At 32.3% G+C, this 27,227-nt stretch overlaps 2 protein-coding genes across 2 annotated transcripts in view; one reads left to right on the top strand and one right to left on the bottom strand.

The window, feature by feature from the left end:
* The window catches only part of LOC129228014 (diacylglycerol kinase epsilon-like), a 42,275-nt gene extending 41,346 nt beyond the window's left edge, over window positions 1-929 (bottom strand). Inside the window, exons 1-2 of the mRNA XM_054862641.1 lie at window positions 922-929; window positions 685-767 (exon numbers count right to left, since the gene is read on the bottom strand). Coding sequence (XP_054718616.1) covers window positions 685-767; window positions 922-929 — 91 coding nt within the window. The remainder of the gene's footprint in view (window positions 1-684; window positions 768-921) is intronic.
* A 136-nt stretch (window positions 930-1,065) lies between these two features.
* Window positions 1,066-25,424, top strand: LOC129227368 (syntaxin-8-like). The gene is made up of 9 exons (XM_054861918.1): window positions 1,066-1,278; window positions 3,331-3,430; window positions 5,202-5,290; window positions 6,697-6,801; window positions 15,796-15,920; window positions 17,665-17,757; window positions 19,898-19,999; window positions 21,784-21,891; window positions 25,250-25,424. The coding sequence occupies exons 1-8, from the start codon at window positions 1,256-1,258 to the stop codon at window positions 21,849-21,851; spliced, it is 705 nt and encodes a 234-aa protein (XP_054717893.1). The 5' UTR covers window positions 1,066-1,255; the 3' UTR covers window positions 21,852-21,891; window positions 25,250-25,424.
* Window positions 25,425-27,227: the final 1,803 nt, after the last annotated feature.

Raw genomic sequence — 27,227 nt, 5'->3', positions numbered from 1 at the left:
TTATTTATTTCACTTTTCCAGTTGCTTTACCCTCTGTATTACATTATTCTTTTGCTAAAGCAATTTTCTGAGACTTGATTTTCATAACAAACAGCACTAGCCAAATGTACATAAAAGAGCACATCCAAGGTACAAGATTAGTTACAAAATGACATCACTATTCACAGAATGCAGCAAATTTTTCATTAAAGAAGGTTGAATAATTTATAAAACACAGCAAGAGAAACAAATTGAATAGAAAATATTATTAACAGAACAAAGGTATTTTTCAATAAAATATATACACATATGTTCAGGAAGACTTGCTTTTTATAACCAACGACATTTTAGTAAATTAAGGTAGCACAAGTAAAGGATTATGATTAAAACAAGGATAAAATAATTAATAACGTACACACAATTGTTCATACTACATAATTCACATTCCAAAATTATTCCCCCCCCCCCAAATATTCCAATTAAAAAAATTTGTTTAATTAGCTACAATGTCTATAAAGTAACACACACGCCTAGGTTACAGGATTTTAAATTTCTCCTTATTAAAACACATAATTAAAACAATAATATCGAGACAATTCATATAGATTGGCTGCCATTAAAATGCAGATACTACTAAATCTTACAATTTTTCTACACATATTAATTTCGTTTGAGATGCTAATGAGAGGAATTAAAATGACTTACTTCGTATCACTTTAAATTTTGATTCTTTCTTTTGAATTGCAATTCTTACTTCACAGTATTCGTTACATCGGGATGAGGGTAACCTGGAAATAAAGAATATTTTAACAATACAAATTTCAGAAATTGATTTCTCACCCAAATCAAGTCAGCAAAGAAAGTGTTGAAGTTTTTTATTCTGAAATCAAAAAAGGCATAATTAAAGATAAGCAATTAATGCGTTAAAATAAAAGAACATACCTGACCATTACCCACGTTGCACATTGGACGCTGGACGATCCCATTCTTGCGCGGCAAATAGGGGGTATAGGAATAAGATGACATCACCGGCCGGCAGCATAAGAAATGTTTATATTTTTCGAGTCCGGGCAGCCGGCAGCGGAGTCACTTCGGTCAACAAGCGTTTCGTCATGTGATAATAATTTTATATTTTAAATTAAAACGTCATTACTTTACTTTTGCTCTTGATTAACGAATGTCTATAGTTTTGAAATTTTTATCTAGTTTTTTGTAGTATGTCCATTTGTTTATACATGTGTAAAGTTTTCTCCTGAAAAAGAAAAACCTTATAACCATGGCATTTCGACAAGATTCATGGTATCTACTTCATTTTAGTAACTTTTATTTCGTTTTTAAAAATTTAAACAATTATTTCCTTGTAGCTTTAAAAGCTTTTACTGTCACTTTGTTGGATGATGATTTGTGTTCTAAGAAGCATTTTAAAGTAGATACAATGTGAACAATCAAATCAGCTTCCAGCTGTTTCTGGATATTATAACTGTTAAAGCATGTATTGTCAATTAATTGATTGGGACGCCAGTTGGTTAATTACGCTACTTCCGTGAAGTAGTTATAATTACACATTTAACAAAGGATGAATTAGTTTACAAATATATATATAAAAAGAAGGAGGATAAGATTGTCTAAGCGAGGCTCAGAAACAGACCCATATGATACAGAAGAACATGAACGCTGCCCCCCCCCCCCCCCAGTTCAAATGCAACCTTTGGCAATAGCCAGTACAGTTTAACATATGCAGCGGTGAAAGCTTTCAGGCTTTTGACAAATTTCTGTCTTTGAAAGAAATGCAGTCGTAATATGTAAAAATTTTAAGCTAGCAAATAATGAGTGAAAGAATGAAATTTGAAAAAATTCAGAAGTTAGCTATCTTTTAGGTATGTATGGAATCATACACAATACAAAAGGGATGACCAGCAATAGGTTCTGGGCCTAGCTAGACTGGTCGTAGCCAATTTATTAATCTCTGGTGTATGTCAAGGACCCTTTTAAAGCTATCTGCTCCCTTGCTCTTTACAGCCAATTCTGGTAAACTACTTCAAGTACCTACAACTTTACTGAGTTAGTAGTTTTACCTGCTTTTGGCAGAAGCTTAAGATACGAAAAGCTTAAAACTTTTTTAACCAGTTTTTGATTTGGGTTCTTAACAGGGTGATATATTTGTGAGAAGCGACGAGTATTTAAGAGACAAAATAATTGTGTTAAATGCGACAGTGAATATCAAACTTGAAAACATATAAAAAACCAGTTATTAAGAGTTGAGATGAGAAATCATAAGTTAAAAAAGAACCAAATTAAAGTTCAGAAGCTGGGTCCTCACACCTTGGTTGAACCATATAGGATTATTTCATTATTCATTGCCAAATTTATAAATTATCATTTAAAAAAAAAAAAAATTAAATGTTAATGTTTTTAGTTCCTGAAGACTGCACTTATCCACATATTCAATATGCAGAGGCATTCCCCACAAAAATAAAAAAATCACCTTCTCCAACATTGAAGGAAAATGCCGAAGAGGGAGACCCCTTGTCAGATGGCTGGATGGGGTAGAAAAGGACTTATAGGTAGTAGGAGTGAACTGATGGCGGGTCATTGCAGGGGATAGGGTTAGGTGGGAAAGACCTCAAGAGACGGTCTTGGCCTGCAACAGGCTGTAGCACCAGCGAAGAAGAAGACTGCACTTATAAAAGAAAATAATTTCACAAAAAATGTGCATCTGTTATTTGAAAAGGACCTCAATGATCTTAGGTACCGAAATTCCAGTATTTTTTTCATGTTCAATAACAGAAAAGTATTTTTTTAGACAATAACGAAAAATGTGTACTTTTTTGAAAAATTAAAAAATACGTGCATTCAAAGTGGAGGGAAATTTTTCCAATTTTCTAGCTAACTATTGGCAAAAGAGGTTCTGTACTATACTTCAATATCGGATCTAATCCTATCTTTTTTTGTAAATAATTTTGTGAACGTTTCAATTCTGTCAGTCTTCATGTTGTGAAAGATCCAATTTGGTTGAACGTAGTTTTGTGAAGGACCGATAAACGGTTCGCCATATTTCCTCTGACTAGACCCCTGCTCACTAAATGCACTTTATTTTGATTTTGCAGTGGTATTTAATTTAATTTCTCAGTAAGTTTTGAGTTTAAATCATGTTTAATGTACTCTTATAACATATTTAACTCTAACTCTAACACAGTTTGTGATTATAGTATTTTTACCATAATACCTATTAAAGCTTCAACAACACTCTACCTAATACAAAATGTATTTATGATCAAATCTTGTGTTATGTTTTTAACTGAATTTTTTGTTTTATCCTCTCAACTCATGTTTATTTTTAATTTTTTAAAGGATGACATCTTACGATGCTTGCGAAACTTTAGCGAGAGATATTATGGAAAATATCTCACATAGAAATCAGCAAAATAGAAGCAGTCTTGCAAGCAGTAAGGTAATTTAAACATTTTTGTCTTAATTCTGACATATTGATTTTTATATCTATATTTTTTAATTTTTACTCCTTTACTTTCTCTTATTTTACTATAATTAAAATGGAGGATCACACTCATGGACATCCTATGAGTCTCACTGTAATCGTTATGTGTAAAGTTAAAAATTAATTACTTTAAATAAGTTAATATCTGCAATTGTACTATTTTCATTGTCAAAAAGCAGGATTGGCAAGTTTTTGCCGGGGGCGGAAAAAACCATGGAAAAAAACACGATTTTTACCGCCCGGCAAAAATAGATTGTGTTAACAACTTACGGACAGTTTTTTTTCCTTTTATATAAAAGTAAAAGCATGAAAAGATTTTGATAAAATCTTAATTTAATTATTTTTATAGTTTAAAAAAAATTTAAGGTTTAACTTTACTTTTAAAGTTATGGAGCATTTTTATTTCTAAATTTTTAAACATTAACACAAAATTTCAGTTTGTAACATCTAAGACAAATAATTAACTTACATTGAAAATGTAATTAGCTTGTTTATTAAAGCATTTTTTACAGAATACTAAATATCTATATAAAGTATACTTAATCTAGATACAACTATAAAATAAAAGTAATTAAAAAGCAAAATACACATTTCTTTAGATTGAAATATCACTTAAATCACCATAGTCTATACCATCTTCATCAAAACCTATTTGTTGTTTAAGCATGGTATAGCAATAAACTAGTTTCGTGAGAGAAGCAACTAACAAACGGTTTCGTATTTTTGATTGTACAAAAGAAAAATTTGAGAAATATCTCTCTATTGCAGCAGAACTTGCAGGACACATTTGAAGAGTTGCGACTAGTGTGCAGAAATCTTTAGGTACTGTACTGCATGTAAATGCATTATTTCTTTAGTGAGGAAAAGTTAATATTTTTCTATATTCAAGTAAATATTCTGTTATTAATTAAATAACTTAAAAATCTTAGTGGGGTAAAAAAAAGTGATTAATATATATATATATATATATATATATATATATATATATATATATATATATATATAATTAGAATTCAATGTTTTTATTAATTTACTAAGCTTAAGTAAACATTCCTTGTTTTAGCATTGAAGGAATTGGCTCATTCTGAAGAAATTGTTTTAGCAAACATTTAAAATCTTAATTTTTGCAATCCCAACATTTCTTTTTTTATTTATTTTTCACCTTATAAATTAGAAGTAACATGGAGAGACATAACTAAAATATTAAAGTGCATTATTTATATTATATTGTCACTATTTCTTGATTAACAATATAATGCTACTTTATTTGCAATTAGGTTTTTGCCGTTTTTTCCATTTTTGCCTTTTTTTCCCATTTTTGCCATGGTTTTTTCCACTGTCCCGGCAAAAAATCCAACCCTGTTGTTGCAAATTGTTTTGGATAATTACGAAAAATATCTTACTTTTTTGTTCATGCTGACTTGGAGTTAGTTTGTTAAATTAGATAAATCAATTATTCATTACATAATAATTAAAACTAGAATCTAAAAAAAAAATCTTTTAAAAATAAGTTAGGTAGGTTTCTAGTAACAATGCCACTTCTTAAGTAATGCTGTACATGTATGTGAAACTTGAGACTGATGAAAATGTGTAAGTATACTTTAATTTTAATACTATCTTTAAATAGTTTATTGTTGCAATGCAATTGTGATGAAAAATTATTACAATTTTCTCTCAAAATTGTAATTTTGAGAGATTTTCATTCCATTCTATTTTCTAATTGCAGGCAAGTGCTCATGCAAGAAAATTAATCAAGAAATATGATGACAACGTGACTTCTCTGAAGAATACTTTGATGGCCTCCAAAAGTTTAATGTATCCTTTGTGCTTGATTGCTTAAAGCTCTCTCTTTTCATTTCAAAGAACTGATGTATAAAATATTGTGAAATCTTAAATGCATGTACATAACTTCTCTTCCAAAATGTCTCAGATTTGAGATATTTTTCTCATAGAGATAATTAATAAAACCTCTATTTTATATTTGTTTGCTGGATCTAACTAATACAAAATTGCTTTCCTTGAAGTTTACAATAAAATTCTATATTGCCATTATGATGTATTCTACTGTATTAAAATCGCATTCCTTGAAATTTACGATAAAATTTTCTATCGCCATTATGATATATCTTAACTTTATACTGATAACAGTTTTTTTTTTTTGCCACTGATCTTTTATAAGCAGAAATATTGCGGCACAGATGTGGGTAATCCATTATTATCAGGTTATTTATTGTAATGCTTTAAATTGTTGTCATTTCTTTCACTTTAATGAATACTTCATACGATATGCAGAAGTGTTGATGCAAAAAACATTTTTACCACAGTCAAGCCTGTCTGTTTGAAACCTTCCTGTGTCAAAATGTTTCAGTTTCCCTTGATTTGTAACACAAACTCAATATTTTCCCCATATTTATCTTCAACATATTTTTTATAAAAAATATTGCTCGCTTGTTAACCGGTCTCTGCTCCAAAAATGTACAATGCGGCCCTTGAGTAAAATAGGCTAGAGACTCCTGCATTATAGGTATTTATTATGCATCAATCTTTTGTGTTAATAGCATTTCATATTTAAAAAGAAGTTGTATTGCTCAAAAGTATACTTCTGTGAAAAAATTACAAAACTTATTGATTGTACAGTCAATCTCCATATATCAAACTTCCACGCATCAAAATTAAATATCGAACACCCAGCAAAATTCCATGTCCATTACGTAGAAAAAAAGATCCACAAGAATTCCACTGAATGAATCTTCATAGTTTATCAATGCCTTCTGGTTCTAGTGGATTCAAATTACAGTATTTTTTTCTTTTAGTAGGGTTTTCATCGTATGTTCAGATGAAATGATATACCCAATTTATTCCAGTTGTTTTTACACACACACACAAAAAAAAAAAAAAAAGAAAAAGAACCAAAGTTTGCTCATCAGAAACTTATAAGGAAATATTTTCTCCAGTTTTGTTTGAAATTTTGAATATCATTAGTTCCAAGTGATGAAATAAAAATACTGTTTCAAATTGCAATAAAATTAACCATGATAAATGTTTGTTTTCTACATACTGACTTGTTTATGTGTCATGCTTATTTCCAACGAAACCAATTTTTCTGATTTTCATAAGTTTACTCGAGATAGCTGATTGAAATTTTTTTAATTGCAATTAAAGATTTTAAAGTACTAAATATCGAATGCATTCCATGATATGTTTTCTTTGACATAACTCAGTACTGAAGGAGAGTTCGAAAGAAGACAAAGATTACTAGATGGTTTGACAAGTAAAAGAGTGCAAATTGATGATGCTTTCAATGATAGGGAGGAAGGCGGCAGTAGGTCTGTAATTTTATCCTACAATCTATGCATTGGAGAATTTAATATGCCATGTGTTTACAAGTAGAAAAATTCTTTGCTGACTGACATGATAGTTTTCAATTTCAAATGATGTCTTTGCATAATATTTTTTTCCCAATCATTAGGCCTTTCAAAGTTATTATTTTATTATTAACATTTGTATAAATGTTAATTTAGTTCATGAAAAGAAATCATTATTATTTGTTAATTGCTAAGTTTGAAATAACGACATGCAATCAAACCGTCATAATATTTGCATTAATAAAAAAAAAATCAAAAGTTTTCTGCAGTGATCACATGAGTTGCTATAAACAACAAATATTAGCCAGGAAGGATTTTCATTTCTATTTAAATTTAACATTCATTTCCCAATCTTGAATGAAAATATTTTCATTAAAAAACCCGCCCAGTTTTTAAGGTATGCAAATTGTTTTTTGAGGTTCATTTTAACAGTGCAGTAAAAAGGTCTAAATTCTGTTGTTCTTACCTCTAGGTAAGATTATCTTTTTCTATTAGCTGGTTTCTTGCGGTTGGCTCTACTCTGCAACCCAACACAACACAATCATTGAACTACAACAAAAGTGGACTGTATAACTTTTATTATGATTAATTTCATACACTTGAGAGCAGCATTCTTTCAGCCGCTCTGACCTTAAACTCCCTGAATTGGTTGCAGCCAGAGGTTTTTAACTAAACATAGGTGGCGCTTTAACATACCGGGCCACGTTGAAACATATATGGTTTCAAAAATTATATGATAAACTATAGAAAAAAAAACAATTGAGAACTAACTACTATCAAGTATACATTACTGGCAACAAATATGAAATACACATTATTAAAGTTTGTAAAATAATAAAACAGATGTAAAGAAGCCTTTTTACAAAACAATTATTTACCAATCCATTAGTAACAGTCACCTAAAGTTCATCAGTCCATATTAGGCAAAACTGCTAATTTATGAATTGGTCGGCGAAAAAATCCAGTATCGGTCTTTATGTTAACAACTCGCACATTCTGATCCGAACCAGGGAAAACTTCCATTACTCTACCTAACCTCCACCTTAGAGGAGGAACGTTGTCCTCTTTAATTAAAACTAAATCATTTACTTTAATATTTGATTGTTCTCGTACCCATTTGGATCGCTGTTGCAACGCGGAAACATATTCATGTAACCATCGTTTCCAGAAACTCTGAAAAATCTGTTGAGTTAATTTCCAGCGATAAGAAGGGGGAATTTTTTCGTTGAGAAGATTTTCTTCTGGTATTGAAGAAAGCGATGTACCAACCAAGAAATGCCCAGGAGTAAGAGCAGACATTTCGGATGGATCCTCTGACAAAGGGCTCAACGGTCGGGAATTTAAACAAGATTCAATTTGTGTCGTTAGCCTTGAAAATTCTTCCAAAGTCAATTTTTGGTCTCCTATTGTACGTTTTAGGAGAGATTTAGCGGATTTGACAGCTGCCTCCCAAATTCCTCCAAAATGAGGGGCGGAAGGTGGATTAAAGTTCCATTTAATTCCCTCGTTGGCGAAATAATTATGAACGGGTTCTTCCTTCTGGAGAAGTGCAATAACTCTATTCAATTCTTTATTTGCAGCTACAAAATTTGACCCACAATCCGAAAATACCTCACTTGGTTTTCCTCGTCTCGCCACAAATCGTTTTAGTGCAGCTATAAAACAGTCTGCAGATAAGTTGCCAACAATTTCAATGTGCACAGCCTTTACGGCTAAACACACAAAAATACAAATGTAAACTTTTAAGGTTCTAACCCCGCGGCCAGATCGCGGTTTTACTAGAAAGGGTCCTGCAAAGTCTAGACCGGTTTTTGAAAACACTCGTGATGGCATTACTCTAGCACGCGGCAAATCAGCCATCACCTGGGTTGCTGTTTTTCCCTTGAGTTTGAAACACTTAATGCATTTCCAAATTTCCTTTTTAATGGCCGACTTAGCGTTAATTATCCAAAACTCCTTACGTATATCAGATAACAAAAGAATAGTACCCGCATGTAAATATGTTTCATGATAGGAGCGAATGATAATGGTAGTTAAGTGGTGATTCTTTGGCAGGAGAATGGGATGTTTTCTTTCATTTGAAAAAGGAGCATTTTCCAGTCTACCACCAACACGTATTACACCATCTTCATTTATAAATGGCTTTAAGGAAAGTAATTTACTATTGGCAGGAAGTGGTTTTTTTATTCTCCAAATGAATATACTCAGTGGAAAACTCTTGCTTTTGAACTATCTTCACCAAAATATTTCTAGCGGCTTTCATTTCATCACTAGTCAGATAGCCAATGTTTCGATTTTTGGGATATCGAGCATTTTTAATGAAACGTAGGCACCATGCTATCATGCGGCGTAATTTAACATATGATGAAACTTTAACAATTATTGGAAAATCAACAGACGATGTTCCATATAAACACGAAGCCTTTTTTCGCTCTTCTTTTAGAGCGTCCGTTGACAATGGTACTTCTACAAGTGGAATTTCCTCGTGTCTAAGCCAAGGAGGACCAGACCACCACAAGTCAAACTTAAGCAGTTCAGAGGGTAAAAGTCCTCTACTTGCACAGTCTGCTGGATTTTAGTCTGAAGGAATCCAGCGCCAGTGTTGAATAGGAAGGATCCCTTGTATTTCAGAAACCCGGTTAGCAACAAATATTTGCCAACGTGACGGCTCAGATCTTAACCATGCTAAAACGATTGTGGAATCTGTGAAGGCGTGTATTGCATCAATTTGAATATGTAATGACGAAAGAACGATTTGTAGTAAATGCACTAACAACACAGCTGAGCAAAGTTCAAGGCGCGGAATCGATATTGTTTTCAATGGTGAAACACGAGTCTTCGATGTCAACAGGCTAACTTGATGACTGGACGTATCAGAAGATTTTAAGTAAATTACTGCAGCGTATGCCTTCTCAGAGGCATCACAAAAACAATACAGTTCAATATTAGACGCTTCGTGCAAAAGAACTCTTCGAGGCACCGTTACAGGTTCAAGTTGAGAAATATCGTTGCTATAATTAATCCATCGCTCCTTAAGCTCCGGAGGCACAGGATCATCCCACGATAACTGACATTTCCACAAATCTTGAATCAAAATTTTTGCAGTTATAATAAATGGCGACAACCACCCAAGGGGGTCGAAAATGCTTGACACACTAGACAAAATAGATCTTTTTGTAGGGAAGGCTCTGTGCTTAACCGAAAAATGAATGTTATACGTAAAGTCGTCGAGCGTTGGGTTCCATCTCAATCCCAATACTTTAATAAATTTAGAATCGGCGGTACTAGAAGAACATGCGGACAAACCCTCTGATTTGCGTAGTCTTTCCAACACAAACGAATTGTTAGTACACCACTTGTGCAATTTAAATTGTCCTCTTCTAAGGAGATCATTCAGTTCATGGATAAGATCAATCGCCTCCTCTTGCGTTTTAGCGCCAAACAGGCAGTCATCAACGTAAAAATTATGCATGATTAGATCAACTGCCTTTGGAAATCTCGCTGCCTCATCAATTGCCAGCTGTTTAAGTACTCGCGTAGCTAAATAGCTAGCAGATGCGGTACCATATGTGACAGTACACAACCTATAAGTCGAAATTGGTTTAGTGGGGTCATCCCTCCACAGAATTTTTTGAAAATCTCTATCTGCATCATGAATCTCTATCTGGCGATACATTTTTTGTAAATCACTTGTAATTGCAATGTTATGACATCTAAACCTCAATAAAATAGCGAAAAGATCGTCCTGCACCTTTGGACCATTCATAAGCGTATCATTTAATGATACACCAGATGTAGTTTTTGCACTAGCATTAAAAACAACTCTTAATTTTGTGGTGGAACTAGACTCATTAATTACATGATGATGCGGAATACAATAATGAGCATTTTCTTTGCATACCGTATTGTCGATTTCCATATGCCCAAGATCGAGATACTCTGTCATGAACTTTTTGTATTGCAAATAAATGTCAGGCATTTTTAGAAGTCTTTTTTCTAGACTATGAAACATTTTAAATGCGGTGGCCTTGGAGTTACCTAACACTTTTCTATTAGGTTTAAACGGAAGTCTAACAGAATACCTTCCTTCTTTATTGCGCGTATAATTTTCTAAGAAATGCCAGGGTTCGCGTTTACGCGCTATAGCGGGGTTTTTTACGCAAATTCGCGGGAAAGGGACGCAACTTCCGCGAAAATTCGGGTCCTAGGGACCCAGAACACCCAAAAGATAAAAACCAGAAAAAAAATTGTGGAAAATGCTGAAGATCTATCTAGTGAATGCTTTTAAGCTTCAATGACCAGGAGAATCAACAGAAAAGGATTAAAATGATCCTATCTCTGTATCAGCTATTCAAACACACCCCTACTGTTGACCAGTCAATGCAATTTTAGTGATAAGACTGGAGCTTACAGTGACCTCCTGGGCAGAGCTCAAGGAGCAAAATATTGGAAGTTCATAAATAGCCCATTGTACTCTATTCTAAGAATAAGTTCTCCCTCAACTTTTATCTTGGGGAAATTCCTGAAAACAACAATAAAGATCAAAAGTAAGAGTGGTTTTAATGCAATCTTCAGAATTGATACAGGACAACTGAGTAGTAAAAGCTTATCTATTTTGCATTCACCTAACTAGAATTACTTTTGAAAATTGTTATCTTGCATCCTCAATAAAAGGATGGGTGAAAAAAAAATGGCGAACATTTTCCCGATCGCGCAAAACACAAAGTTCTGAACTTAACATTTTTCTTGTTAAATTACTTATAAATATGAATTTCATACAAAAGCACTTTAACCTTGTTCATTTTCTAGTAATTCACCTATTTCTGAGGGGCTATTTTTATTTGGACTTGCAAAAGTCACGTATTAATCGATCGCGCCATTTTGAAAATGGCGAAATTTTAAAAGTAGCACCAAAGCCAACACAGATATTTTAAAAGAGTCACAATGAAGTCAAATTTTCTAATTTAAGATTGCAAATGAGCAATTTTCATACTCATGTGAGAAAATGTTTCGTTTTTGCGATCGCGATTTTTGCGTTGTGTTAATTCTCTTGCGATTTTTTTCTATTTCTATGAAATTGCCATTGATAATTGATGGAGCGGGGGGGGGGGGGGGGGGGGGCTAGTTGCTTTTTTTCACCTAGAAAAATGTTCATGAAAGCAAAGGTTAAGGGAGTGCTTTCTGCTTGATCAATCAAAGGCATTTATTTTTTATTTCATGGTAAAATCCAACTTGAAAGTAAATTTTGAGTTTACCTCTTTGTAACTGACTAAATAGTTTCTCAAATAACTAAATCTTGCAAGTGTATTATTTGAACATATGATAATCACAGAAAAAAAGGGCAAAATTAACCAATTTAGTTTATTTCATACCTTTTTCAAATAACTATGTGGATAGTTTCTTTTCCCTAAGTATAAATAGTTGTATATTATTCAATTATGTGCTAAGATTTTCTGTTTAAAATTTAAGGGACTTATTTTTTCCGCCAAAGGACCCAAATCTATTTCATTAATGGGTCCTTGGGACCCAAGTTACGGATAGTTGAGCGCGAACACTGAATGCGTTTCACAAAGCCTTTCTTCCCTTGTAAGCGATTGTGTTGACGGAATTTGTTCTAATTCCCAAAACGACTTAACTAGCTCATCTGTACTAACACTTAAACTATTAACAGAACTAAATTCCAAGTCACAACAGCTGAGCGTTGTGGCTCCTGCGATTATCCACCCTAATCTAGAACATACTGCGAACGGAAGATTTTCACCCCGTTTTATTACCTCTCCGTTTACAAGCGAAAAAAATACATTTACCCCAAATAGAATGTCTATGCTTTCTTTCTTAAAATAAGAGGGATCTGCTAACAATAAATCCTTATACTCATTAAAACATTTCACAGGCGTAGTTGAATTGGGCAATTCCCCACAAATTTTATCAATGACGTAAGCGGAGGTTACTATCTTAAATTCAGTGTCAAAATGAGAGGAAAATACTAACTCGACTGCTCCATTGCTTAGCGTATTATAACTTCCTAAACAGGAAACTGAAATTTGAGCAGGGTTAATTTTCAATCCCAATTGCTTGGCACATTCTTTCCTAATGAAATTTTTTTCTGAGCCCGTATCCAGCAAACATTTACAACTTATCCACTCATTTTTAGAATTTCTAATCTTAATTACAGCAGTGCATAAAAGAACAGATGAATTGCTATTATTCATACTAGTTCCCAATTGATTACCATATGAATTATTTGCACATACTATAGACGTAACTTCATTTTTGCGATTTAAATCTAAACTCGTTTCTACTGAACAAGGAATAAATTCTTTAGCACTTACAGAAGGAAACCTAGGTATCGACCTATTTTCATTTTCTTGATGTAACATACTGTGGTTCCTCTTCCCACATTTGAAACAAGTATTACCACTTTTACATTTTCTAATTAGATGCACATTAGAGAGGCAATTAAAACACAGTTTATTTTGTTTTACGAAATCAAATCTTTGCGGTACGGGTAGACTGCGAAATTTTACACACTTTGATAAGTAATGATTATCTTTACAATATGAACATACAGAAACCGCAACCAAAGCGTTAACTTTAGAACTTGTGGGCTTTTGTACTTTACCGACTGAACCCTTACTGTTTTGAATTGTTCTAGCGTAACTTTTTAGAAACTCTATTAAATCCCTAAGTTTCGGAATTTCAAAATTCTTTGACTGGCGTTCCCACCATAATTTCGTGGAAGTATCTAATTTTTGTAATATTAAATACAACATTAAGGTATCCCCAAATTTATCAACCGATTGACCCAGCGTTTCTAATGAACGAATTATTTCATTGACATTATCTACGAAAGTCAACAAAGCAGAAGCGGATTCATTTTGAATGCTTTGAAGATCCAAAAAGCGTTTAATGTGAGCAAAAGTTTGCTCTCTTGTATTTGAGTATCGTTCATCTAACAAATTATACGCAATTTTAAAATTACTATCAGATATTGGAATAGAATTTACAATTTTCGCAGCATCAGCTTTTAACGAGGTTTTTAAATATTGAAGCTTTTGAGCATCAGATAGAGATTCATTTTTTGTTACTGTTGCATTAAAAAGATCTTTAAATGTTAGCCAGTCGATAATATTGCCACTGAAATTGGGCAAGGACAGTTTCGGCAGCTTTATTGTTTCACTTCCGTAATTTGTTTTATCTGCGCTACTTAAACTGGAGACGTTTAACTCTGGTTTCTTCTGCTCGTTCAGTTTTTTCTCAGCACGAAATTTAATTAGTATTACTTTTTCGTTATACGCAAAAACACTTTCTAACTCGCTATCTAATTCTTCAAGATTTTCAATTAGCGCTTCAACCTTATAGTCGATATCTTTCAATTCAGCCTCTTTTTGCTTTAACAGTTCTAAATTTTCAGATATTTCTTCAAAGTTAACGTCTTGTTCTTTTAGATTGCCTTCAATTTTCTTTACGTAATTTGTCACTGCTCTTCTTACGATAGAACGTTTTGCTTTAACGCGTGTCAACTCAATTTCATTTTCCTTCGCGTCTTTAGACATTTTCTGGTTATTTAGCAGTCACTAATTTCAAACTTGAAATTGCTACTCACCTCCTTTCATGTAAAGCTTCGAATCGTAATGCGTAAGTTATTTCACTCCATGCGTCTTCAACTTGCGTTACATTTCTTCACGAGCCGTTCTTTTTAATATCCGGCTCGACTGACCATGTTCTTACCTCTAGGTAAGATTATCTTTTTCTATTAGCTGGTTTCTTGCGGTTGGCTCTACTCTGCAACCCAACACAACACAATCATTGAACTACAACAAAAGTGGACTGTATAACTTTTATTATGATTAATTTCATACACTTGAGAGCAGCATTCTTTCAGCCGCTCTGACCTTAAACTCCCTGAATTGGTTGCAGCCAGAGGTTTTTAACTAAACATAGGTGGCGCTTTAACATCTGTTATGTCTCTGATTTCCTACCATCAGTGTGAAGACTATCCATGCAATAGTTCCTGTGCTGTAATTTTCAAAAATAGTAACTTCAAATTTTGTAATGGATACGAGAAATACACCTCACTATTTCAAAAAAAAAAAAAAAAGATCTGTTTGTTTTGAATTTAATTTGTTGTCAATGTATGTTGGACCGTAACTAGAATGTTCATTAAGACAGAAAAAAAAAAAAAAAAAAAAAGTTATGAAGAGCAGCAATATGATGAACATGAATTTCTAACATTATCAAAATCAGTCTAAAAGGTACAGAAAGCTTGAGGCAGTGTGACATACCTTGTCTCACCTAAAAGTTACCCTCTAACTCTCAAAGGCAGTTTGATGAAATTTAATAACACTTGTAGATCTGAAAATCTTGAGTTTCAATTTTGAGGGACTTTCATTATGGCCTCTCATTTTAACTATTCTTTGAGAACCATAAATTTTGCCATAGAGTAGATCTCTAGGCCAGACTAATGTAAGTTGAAAAATGACAATTTTCAAGTTATTTTCAAGAATCGTATTCTGCTTCGAGCAACAGGAAGATAATTCTAAAAAAAGAAATCCTTTGTAATTATTTATCAGAGTTAAAAGAGTGTGCATCTCAACCTTTGTATACACCAGAAAAAATATAATACTCTTATGCTAAGTAGTGATAATGGGACTTATGTCAGTCAGGCTTTGAGGTACGGATACATGACCCTTAATGGTCCTTAAGGGACTTCATCAAAGCAGCTTTTTTTTCCTTTCAGTACTGTTACCATTAAATGTAGAATAAAACAATGATACTAATTTTTCAGTCTTTTCAAGGATAAAAAATGTTTTTTGTTGTACGTACTATTTACCTGCAGTTAAATATTTTCTAAATTTTGCTGCATTTTTGAAGTTTTAGTTTAGAAAGTTTTTTCTTGTACTTCAGCATATAGAAATTTTATCTGTTTATAGTACGTAGTATTTATTATTTCAGAACTGCTCTACTGGGAGCCGATTTAGGTGGTACTTCTTCAAATGTATGGGACATAGAAGAAAATGAAGCTACAAGAGATTTAACTATTGATGAAATAAGAGAGCAGCAAAAATATGCTATTAAAGGTTAACCATTTAGAAAATATTTTTTCATTTAAATTTTTAAAGGTTTAAAAGTCATGTCTATAAGCTAAATTTGTTCTATTGTATAAGCTTCTTATAATCACCAAGTTGTTAAATATTCTCATTTGTGGACTCATGCCTATTAGTGGACGATTTACCCATTTCAAAGTTCACCATTTTAGTTTTTAAATTCTGTTTAATGTTTTGTCTATTTTATAAGATTCTCATGACCATCAAATTACGAATTATTTGTGGACCAATCACTCTTGATATATAAACTATTTTCACATTCAAAGTTCACTTTTTAATGAAACTTGCTTGACAGAAAGATTTGAGAAATAAAATATTTTTATAAAACAGTTATCTGATTATTATTTTTTTATGGATAAAACTTCTGTTGAAATTATAAGAGTTTTCAAGCAGCAATACTCTGTTGCATTGCACAAAACAAATTCAGCATTTGTTCTCATGAACATATTTTCCAACAACCAACATTTGCTTAGCTAGTTTGGTAACAATTCTAAGCATATATATCGGCCGTAGTGGCCTGATCGATAGGGCATCGGACTTGTGACCGGAGGGTCTCGGGTTTGATCCCAGCTGTTCGAAGATCCACCGTCTTCATTAATGGTGACTGGGGGACAGTAAATATACTCTTGGTCACAAAGTCCTCCAAATGAAACAATACCTCTGGGGGTGCTGGACCAGTGATTGCACGACTTCTGGTCTGGATCAAAAAATCAGAGCTGCCTTCAGGGTCCCGTCCAACTGGTGAAACCACAATTAGTGGTAGGTACGGGGGACCCTGGAGTGAAAAGCATATATATCCTGTTTTATGTAATGTGTACAACTTTTTTTTTAAAAAACTGTACATAGTCTGTTTTTCAAACATGATGACAATGTGATGCTTTTAGAAGGATTGTTTAATGGAAGTCAAAAATAGATTCTTCTAATATGGATAAATGTTAGTGGATGTGTTTTATAATAATGAACTTTCTCCCCCTCTCTCTCCACCATTCATATATTTTTTCCAGTTTTAACTTTGGTAATATTACATTAAACTTCTAAAAATACTGGCATCCTTGTTCAATTTCCCGTTTCAATCACACATTTAAACTGAAATTGTTCAAAAACTTAAAATTTCATTTTTTTTAAAGAAAACATTCTTTTTTTCTAAACTGATAATTTCATCTCCCCCCTCCCCTCAGCATCAGTTTTTTTTATTGAATTAAATATTATAAACTTAATGTACTACTGCTATTTTGCTCATAACAATGTAAAAAAAATATACATATATTTCTACAAAATTAATGTGTATTGGGTTGTGGTTTTTTTGTTGAACTTAAGAAATATTGGACTTCATATTTATCTTTAGTGGTTTTGAGCAACATTTTGTGTTGAATGGATACTTTTAAGACACTTTAGCTACAAAAGTAATTTTATCTTTCAGAAAATTGTTCCACTCAAAGCAATTTTGCATTTTAAACTATATTTTTACAAATTTATAAGCTGAATCGATTGTCAATTAATGCCCTGTAATTTTGTGTAAGTAATTGAGAATGAAACATTTCTGAACACTAATCGAAATAGATGTAAGTTGTTTATTGGTAGTGAAAATGATATATTTCTTGAACCTTATAAACTTTTTATCAAATAATCTTGTGCTTTTCAATTTATAATAAGGAAAAATTCAGATAATGTCAGTGCATATCTTGAAATTTCTTTTCTTCTTTTTTTTTTGTACCAGAACAAGATAAAGGGTTAGATACTTTGTATGATGTTGTGGTTCGACAGAAACAAATGGCTCAAAACATTGGTCAGGAACTTGATGTTCAAAGTGGTAAGCTAATAATACTAATTCATTCTTACATTATTTAATTCATTTTCCCCAGTGACTTTTTTCCTCTCCAAAAAGTTATTCTGTCACAAACCTGCTAGCTTTAAAAAAAGAAAAAAAGGAGAAGATTTTCTTCAAAAATAATTACCAGTAATTACAATCAGCAGGGTCAGCAATGCAATTAAAAATCCCTTGAGTGATCAAAATCTTAGTGCATGTTATTTTTTTGACGCTGCTCGAAAATAGCTGTGAAAAATGGAAAAATACTGTTTCATGATAATTCTTTAACTTGTTAGAAAAACGTTGTTAATACTAATATGAACATATTTACAGGGTGTCTGAATCAAATGTACTGAATTTGCATCATCAATTAAAAAGGAAAGTTAAAGGGCTACAAAACTAATATTGGCAAGACTTTGATGGCATTTTTTTTTCTCTTGTCTGGCACACTTGCACTTTTTATATGGTGGACAAAGGTAAAAATGGCATAACCGCACGAGAGGGCAGAAATTGTTCTCTGGCATACAGAGCAAAAAATCCGTGATAAAGAGCCATTCATTAGTTGCGTAAGGGTCCCGAGGGGGAGGGAGGGGGTTGTAAAAATCTACATGCTCTTACTTGGGGGGTGGGGGGGAAGGTCAAACCCATTCTTACGTAATATTTTCCAAGTCGATATTTTATATTAGAGATCGCGCGTTCAAGTGGTTTGGCAGTGATCATATTTCATTTGCGTCTGGAAGGTAAAAAACGTACTAGGATGAGCTGTTTTTTATTTGTCCTACAAAGAATGAATAGCGTGAAATATTATTAAAGAATGGCACTATGTATGGCATGTTTCATTTTTAATTAGTATCTCATATCCCCCCCCCAAAAAAAAAAAAAAAAAAATTGAAAACATATTGTCTAGATTCCAACTTTTTAGTAAATATTTCTTTACACAAAAAAGTTTATTAATTCAATAACGATTACAGGGATGTAAGATTCGTTATTTATTTGTTTTAACGAAATAGAATTTTACGTAAGAATAGGGGGGAGGGTGTTTGAAAAATCTTATGTTCTCTTACATGGGGGGAGGGGGTTAAAATTATTAAAATTAGCCTTATGTAATCAATGAATGGCCCCTAACTGCAAAGAATGTTTCATGCAGTTTATAAAAGAAATCCACCCCATGATAAGAGCATTAAAATGTGGCACGAAACTTTTCTTGAAGCGAAAAGGCTACTGAGGGCACTCACTAATTTACTAATGGAGCTTATGTGGAATTGTACTGATTTTTTTTTATAAAGACTATGTTTGTATTGGTGTCTAGTTTTACAGTTTTCTTATGCTTTTAAACTGTTTGTTTAGTATAGTCACCTTGCCAAAGTCATTACATTTGATTGGGACACCCTCTACTTTCTAAATCATTGGTGAAATCTTTGTGTTAGAAGTCACAAATCTAATGTTAAAGTATTTTGCTCTTAATTGTCACTGTCCCTAATTTTCTAATTACCTTTTGTAAAGTTTTCATTAATTTCATTTCAGACTGATGCAATATTTTTTCTGCATTTAATTTCTCCCCTACAACTCTGGTACATCAGTTGTAGCAGTAAAAATCCCTTTCTTTGTGACAACACAAACTATAAATAGGGAATTCAAAGTGGATCTTTTCCCCTTTAAGGCGATAGCAATGTTGTTAAATATTTTGTTCAGTAAAATAACATAAGTGTGATAATATGTACAGTAGAGTAATACCTTTAAATAACAGACAATCATTTGAGTGCAAGTTTTGCTCATTATTGAGAGTGGCCTGCTTTTAGTTAGGATTACATTTTTTTTTTGGAAATGTAATCACACTGATTATGGCTAACTTTAAAATGCTTGCTATAACAGTCAAAAAATATTTATTTTGTTGAAATAACTCCGCTTTTCGGAATGAACTTTATGAAACAGCCTATATTAAGTGACTGAGACTTGGAAGAAATTTCCGTTAGCTAAAGGTGTCTATTATTTGGAAGTGTCCTTTAAAGTAGGTTTTACTGCGTATGTATATTTAGCTTAGCATGTATCTCAACATTCATTTACTAGGTACAATAGTTGTACTAATACCATAGTGAAAAGTTAGTTGTTTGAGGTATTATTAATTAGTTTTGTTTCTTTTTAGAGTTAATTGATGATATTTATGATCATGTTGGCGATACAAGGGAAAGATTAGTAAGGGAGACTAGGCATGTTGCTATTGTTGACAGAAAATCTGGTACATGTGGTAAGTTTTATGACCCACCAATTTTTATGGTTGAATGAGTCATTTCAAAATTTATAGAATGTGCTCTTATTTATGTGTTTTGGTCTTTTACTCCTTTAAGTGATAGGATTATGAATTCCCTTTCTCCATAAATTTAACGTTTCCTTTCTTAGTTTCTGCGTTAAAACAGTTAAAAATTAGTATATTAACAATATTTAACTATCTATTAAGTGCATGAAATACACCACCAGCTCAGTCAATTCCAGCCGAGGACTGCAGTTTTGCTGCAGTCCTTTCAATCTTCGAGTTGAACCGAACCATTGCTTCGGTCACTCGTCTGGTCTGCTAATTCTATATTAGCTATAAGTTTGTTTCGCACTCTTGGCTTCCTTAAGAGGTTTTCCATCTCCAGCTCAGTCACTTTCCTATGCCGGGCTGATGAGTGCTTATAAGCACGAAACTGCAGTCCTCGGCTGGAAATGACTGAGCTGGAGGTGTATATCACGTATTTCTGCTTTAGCCCTGACTAATTGGGCGGTAATTTACTGAATATACCAAGAAGGAGTGTTCAGAAATTTATGCAGATTTTAGAGTAGACGTACATTACTGAGTTATATAAATGATGTGAAATGTGCAGCTCTCTGAGGAGAGGGCTCTCTTGCTGTGTTCATGACTCAAGAGAATTAAATTTTGACTCAGAGAAACTCGCAGGCTTAGTTCGCTTCACGAAGAATACTAAAAGTAATGCTTCAGCTTAGACTTTTAGTGTTGATTATTTTATTTTTTGCTGCATCTTGAGTCAATTACAGCCTCACTTCCATGTGTAACAACTCATTGAAAACAAATTGTTTTTCGTGACACAACATAAATTTTGATTGGCTATTTCTGTTGAGTCATACTAGACAGTGGTGACCTGATTAGTAAGACCTCGGATTCTTAATGGAAGGGTTTCAAGTTTGATGCCTGCCGGTCAAAGATCCTCCATGTTTGTTAATGGTGACTGGGGCATGTTAAATATGTTGTGGTCAATAAGTCCTCCAATTTCCCATTCCAATTTAGTGCCTCTGGAGCTTTGTACCTCAGACCAGGGCCTCAGTGCCTCAGATCAGGGGTTGCCCGGCTCCTGGTCTGGATCAAAAAACAGCTCTCTTCAGGTCCCATCCAACTGGTTAAACCACATATAATGGTTGGTATGAGGGATCCTGGAGTATTGAGTTACGCTTAGAATGCTTTTTTCAAGAAGTACAAAATCAACTGCTGAAAACATTCCTTAAGGGGAAGTTCTTTTACTAACAAAACTGAAGTTTTTCATGAAAAAAACACGTTTAACTTCAAATGGCAGCCAAAACTTTTAAAGTCAAAAAAAAAAAAAAAAAATCCGAGAACGTAGGAGGGGAGGATTAACTAATACTTTGACGAAATTCAAATGGAATTTGATTTCAGATAAATGTCAGCCGAGATACAATGAACACGGCAAATCATCTTTCTCCGAAGTTGCTCTGGGAAAAGCTCTGTCACTGGCTTGGCTGTGGATATTTTTTGATCAAAAATTTATAGAATATTCTTAAAACCATACATAATAGTGCACATAAGGTTTTAATAAATTTAATCAAACCATTAAAAAAAATCATAAAAAAAGTAAATATTTTGACGCTAAAAACCCCACCCACTCCCCCATAAGAAATCATCTGTTGGTCTATTTTGGAAGCTTTCTGACGATTATACATTGATTAAATATCATAGTTGATTGGTTAATTTAGTGTAGTATTGCTTATTACTAGTTTATATAAAATATTTCTTTACAGGTTATTGGATTGTTATAATGATACTTTTGATAGCCATTATTGTTGTTGTTGCTGTTCCTGGCAAGTAATTGGTATGAGTAAAAAGCGTGTTCCTGATTTGATAAAGAGGTCAGATTAATCTATATTATGTTACAAACTTTTGTTTACCTTCTCCTAAAAGTATATATTTTTATGCTACTAAATACTCTTGAATGCAGTAAGATACCATCCTTTTAAAAAAAAAAAAAAAAAAAAAAAAAAAAAAAAAAAACTACTGTTAGGGTAAAAAAAGAAAAAAAATGACAGAACTAACATCAAAAATTCAAATGTTAGTTCTGTCATATGTGTGTATGTGGACAGCTATATTATTGGTTTTGTCATAAACATCAAATTTACTCAAACCAGTAAAAGTTTATAAAAAAGTTTTTTTCCATGGCTACTTAGCATAATTACTGGCAATTATGAGCTAAGGAATTGTAAGTGAATTGGCTGAGAGACCAGAACATAAACCATTTTGTAGTATGGACTCAAATATGCATCTGTTCTTTTTAACTAATAGCCGTTACAATCCCCTTATATATAATAGCCGATGATCAAGTAACTCAACGTATTTTAACAATGAAACTCTCGCCACGACATGATAATTTGATAATATGTTTTGGTAATGTTTAACATGCAGACAAAGGCTTTATTGTGACAAGGCTGAACTCGATCCGGTAACTTAACTGTTTTACTGGTAAGCCTGTGTCATTTCAAGACAATGAAGAAATGAAAAAATGGTCAAAAGTAACCGCTATCTACTGGAGTTTTGGGTTAATCCACTGGGGTCAGAGTTAAAATTTCAGCTATCAAAATATCACCTAACTGGCAATTGCTTCGTTAAAATGTAGATGAGAAGCAATTTTCACCCGGCATACTTTGACGGGAGACTTTCTAGTTTTATATATATATATATTTTGTATTTTTTGCTTGAGCAATTCTTTGGATTTTTTTTTTTTTAAATTCACACTGTTAAGTGAAAACTTGTTGTTGTATAGATTAAAGTTTTTATTTTAATGCTTTTGGTACTATTCTAAAGGCTATTTAAGTTTGATGTCGTTCATTGATATATTTTATGTATTTTAAGTTTTCAAAGTAGAAGATTTTTTTAGTATTTTAAGGAGGATCACTTGATGAAAATGTTACAACTGCACTATTTTTCGACATTCAATGTTCTGAAAAATATTTGTCATGCAGTGAAACCTGTGTATAACAATACTGTCTATAACAATAAACCTGTCTATAGCGATATTTTCCTTGGTCCCGAAGCAAAATGTCAGCATAAGTAATTAAACTGTCTATAACAGTAACCTTTCTATAACAATATTTTTTTAGGTCCCAACAGTATCGTTGTAGACAGGTTTTACTGTATCTTTTATTTTGCAATTGTAAAATGCTAAAAATTAACTACAGTAGAACTTCAATTGTCCAACTCCAACTATCTGAATCACTTTCAAACTTTCTGAGAAAAAAAAAAAAAAAAAAAAAGACATTAACATTCTGTGATTTGTAAAATAAGGAATTTGTCTATTAACGCTATTGTCCTCCCCTCCGCAAAGCTAGTATGGGTGCAGAGTAAACATTATTGGGATTATGGGTCACCATATTATTTGGACAGCTATATTATTGGCTTCTAAAGTGCAGGGCTTGTAAGTATGCTTAACATGTAAGAGCTTTCATTTAATTAAATAAAAGGTATTTTTCTTTAAAATGAGTTGTTTTTCGCCCATTTTAAACACACATATAGTAATTAATTAAAATGGAACCCCCTTTTTTTTAGTGAAAATCCAACTATCTGAATTTTTGGTTATCTTGCAAGGGATTGATCCAAATTGATTCAGATAATTGGAGTTCTACTGCAGTCTTTCAAATGAAAAATCGTCTGCTGTAAAACTTTTTTCCTCTTCACATAACTTGTTGCTTGTGTTATTTTGGAAACTGCTGATAAAGAATAAAATTTTTAGTTAAACCATTGGAAAAGAACTCTATTAATAATAGAACAATTATTTCTAAATTGGACATTATTCTAATCTATTTCTATGATATTATCGGGGATGTTTGTGATCCTGATATTTCTGAAATTCCGAAGTTTTTGTCTTTTACATCTGGGAAATTATATGGTGGTGATTTTACCATAACACGTGGAACAAATTAGACTACATTTTCCCTTACATTTATATACAGTCGAACCTCCATATATCGAACTTCCACATATCGAATTTTTCTATACATCGAAATAACAGCTAATTTCTATGTTGATTACATAGAAAAATTATTTCTATGTATCAATTTTTTTTCGAGACATTCGTAGATTTTTTTTCCACTTTAGATTGTTTGTCTCATGAAAAATGGAGGTTAGGGGAGAAAATTATGTTTACTAAAGGTTGCTACGAAACTCATAAGGAATCTGGGGTTGAGGTGTGTGTAGATAGGTCATTGTTTCATTCTGGAGTTCTTAAATTCCCTCAAGTTTATTTCAAATCTTAGTTGTAACCAGTAACATTGTAAAATCAGTTTCAAGTTCTCTCTTTTGTCTGTTGATTATCATTCCTAGTCTTTTTAGCTTCAGTAAAAATCATTCAAGTTAGGTAGATTAATTTTTTACTTTTCTTTCAATTACATTGTCAAAGCGAAAATCCCCTAATGTTGCGGATCAAGTTGAATTGAAGAAGAATGAAGATGTATGAAGGCGCAAAAATATGTAATTTCTGATTTTTTTTAAAATTACTAACTTTTATTTAATCTGATGCTTGTATCAATTAGAAATTGAGTTTCATACATGTAAATTAGCTTTAATTTTAATGTTTTAGGAGACTTTTAGGATAAAGTAAGATCGTTTCTATATATCGAAATTTCTATATATCGAATTTTTTTCCGACAATTTGCTACTTCGATGTATGGAGGTCCGACTGTATATACATTACACTCACAGATTTCTTCTAAATTTGTTAATTTAGAACAGTACAATTTTCTCAACTATAAAAGATGGGCCCTAAATAAAGTGAGTAAATTATAATTACAGTTGGCTTTCTGTTTAACGACTTTCAAGGGACCACAAAAAAATCGCCCTTAAGTAGAAAGCGCCCTTAAATAGAATGCTTTTAACACTACAGTGGACCATCTGGGATCGTGAAAAGCCGTTGTTAAATAGAGAAAGTCGTTAAATAGAGCGTCGTTAAACAGAGAGCCAACTGTATTTAAAACATGTGAGAATTCTGGTAAAGTTGATCATACATATAGCATTTAATGTTTCCTGTGTATAAAAATCCCTTTGTTATTGTTATCCTTTGCTTTTATTGAAGCAGCATCACATATGTATTGGTTGAATTGATTTTTCATTTCATTAATGAAACTAATTTGTAAGTACTTTCACTACATTTTTTGTGATTTTTTTATATGTACATAATGCATTTATGATTCATGTATCAATGGATATTGTAATCAACAGGTTTTGACTATTGTGATGTCTCACTCAAGACCTAAATATTGATCAAGATCTATCGATTAAGGAGAAAATCCAGATAGCATTGATAGAAGAATCGCAAGATCATTGTAAAAATATATATATATTTATGTAAATCTGTTTTTTATATTTTAATTAAATGTTCTTATTTTCTATTCTTTCTTCTAGTAGATTTTTACATTTTGCACTACACACCCAATAAATTTTTTAGAGATAATTTCCATACTTTCTTTTGTACTGAAGTAGAAAATGTCCTACTTTGCAAAAAAAATTCGTACTTTTTCTGTCTTTTAGCTTTAATCTTTTTTCAGAAGACCTTAAAAATTTACTATAACTTCAAGAGTACTTAATTGATTATATATATATATATAAATAAAGTCTTCTAAAAAATAGGGGATATTAAGCATAAAATACAAGAATATTGGCCTGAATGCTTTTGTTTATATCTTACTGGTTACATACGTACACTTTTTATATCATTGTCAATGCTCTTTAGAATGACTTCCCGTTACTGCAACCCTTCCTATGACAACCGATACATGAAGTTCCGTTTGCTATTTCATAGATAAATTGTTATTTTAACATCCATTAGAACATCCAAATTGAAGAGCTCATTCCAGCACAGCGTCTAAAATTAAGTTTCAACAAAATTAAGTTTTTAGTCAAAGTTAAATTTTAAGTTAAGTTTCAAATTAATTGATTTATTTTATTTTTTACAAGTTACTTTTGAGTGTAATATTTTTTTTTTTACATTTCTGGACCGAAATGAAAACACTTTATTTTCTTTTTGCTGTTTCCATAGAAACGCTTTTGTTTCCTCTCATTTTGAACTTATACATGCGTTTTATATCGACATTATAAAACGCAAGCCTCAAAATCTCATTGCTATTTTCCGTTTTCCCCTGCTATATTCAATCAGATGGAATCATCCTAACTTGGTCACTTGCCAGATTCCATGTCTTCTGTGGTTAGATTGCATGGGTACTAACAATTACTTTGGTGAGCATACTCTCCATGTGTTTATCCCCCTTGAGCTTTAGCGTTAGGCGTTTTAAATTCATTTAATAGCAGTAACTTTGCATATAATGGGATTAGCTTTGTGTGCCACAGATTTGACACCCCTGTCTTAGAGCATTGATACTTAACCTGCAGTTGTAATTTTGAAGGCTAGTTTGTTCAGCTTTTGAATTTTATTTTTTTTTTCATGTGAAAAATGTGTTTGATTATTATAACTGTTTTTGTTATTATTATTATTTCTGTCAACTCTCAATAACTCGAAGTCCCAAGGGACCGGCTTAAGTATTCGAGTCATTGGCAGTTCAAGTTATGGGAAGTTTCGACAACAGTCTCAAGAGTTTGAGACCTGATGAAAACTTCAAGATAAAGGAATATTCGAGTTATAAACTTCGAGTTATCAATATCTGACTTGGTTTTTTTAGGAGATAAATTGCCTAGCAAAATCTAATTTGGCGTTAAAATGATGCGTTGCAATAATCAAAAACCTTTTCGGAAAAATAATTTTCTACTATTACATGTTTAGTTTCATACTACTTTGATTCTTTTATTCCTAATTTTTGTGTTGTACTAATACAAAAATAAGATTTTTGTAAAATAATGTAAGCAAAATTTTCATAGAATTTTTTATTGGCAACCTGTCCCCAAAGAGGAACATATCTGAACAATTAAGTACATCATTGACAAACATTTACATAATATTTAAGTGGAAGAAACTTTTACATTCTAAATGTATGGCACATATATTCAAAATTTTGCCACTTGTATGACATGATATGTTACGTACTATCTAAAACAATAAATATCTAATTTTGGATAAGCTTAAAACATACATTTATGGCAACACACTAGATTTTTATTCACATTCAAAATATGACACTTAATTAAAAATAATTTACCCAGTAAATAAAAGTTTTCTTTTTTCTCTTTTCAGAACTTGTGTATTTTG

Source organism: Uloborus diversus, chromosome 8 (assembly GCF_026930045.1).
Source record: "Uloborus diversus isolate 005 chromosome 8, Udiv.v.3.1, whole genome shotgun sequence".
NCBI lineage: Eukaryota > Metazoa > Arthropoda > Arachnida > Araneae > Uloboridae > Uloborus > Uloborus diversus.
Note: the sequence above shows the minus strand (reverse complement) of the source record. Positions and strands in the feature narration are given on the sequence as shown.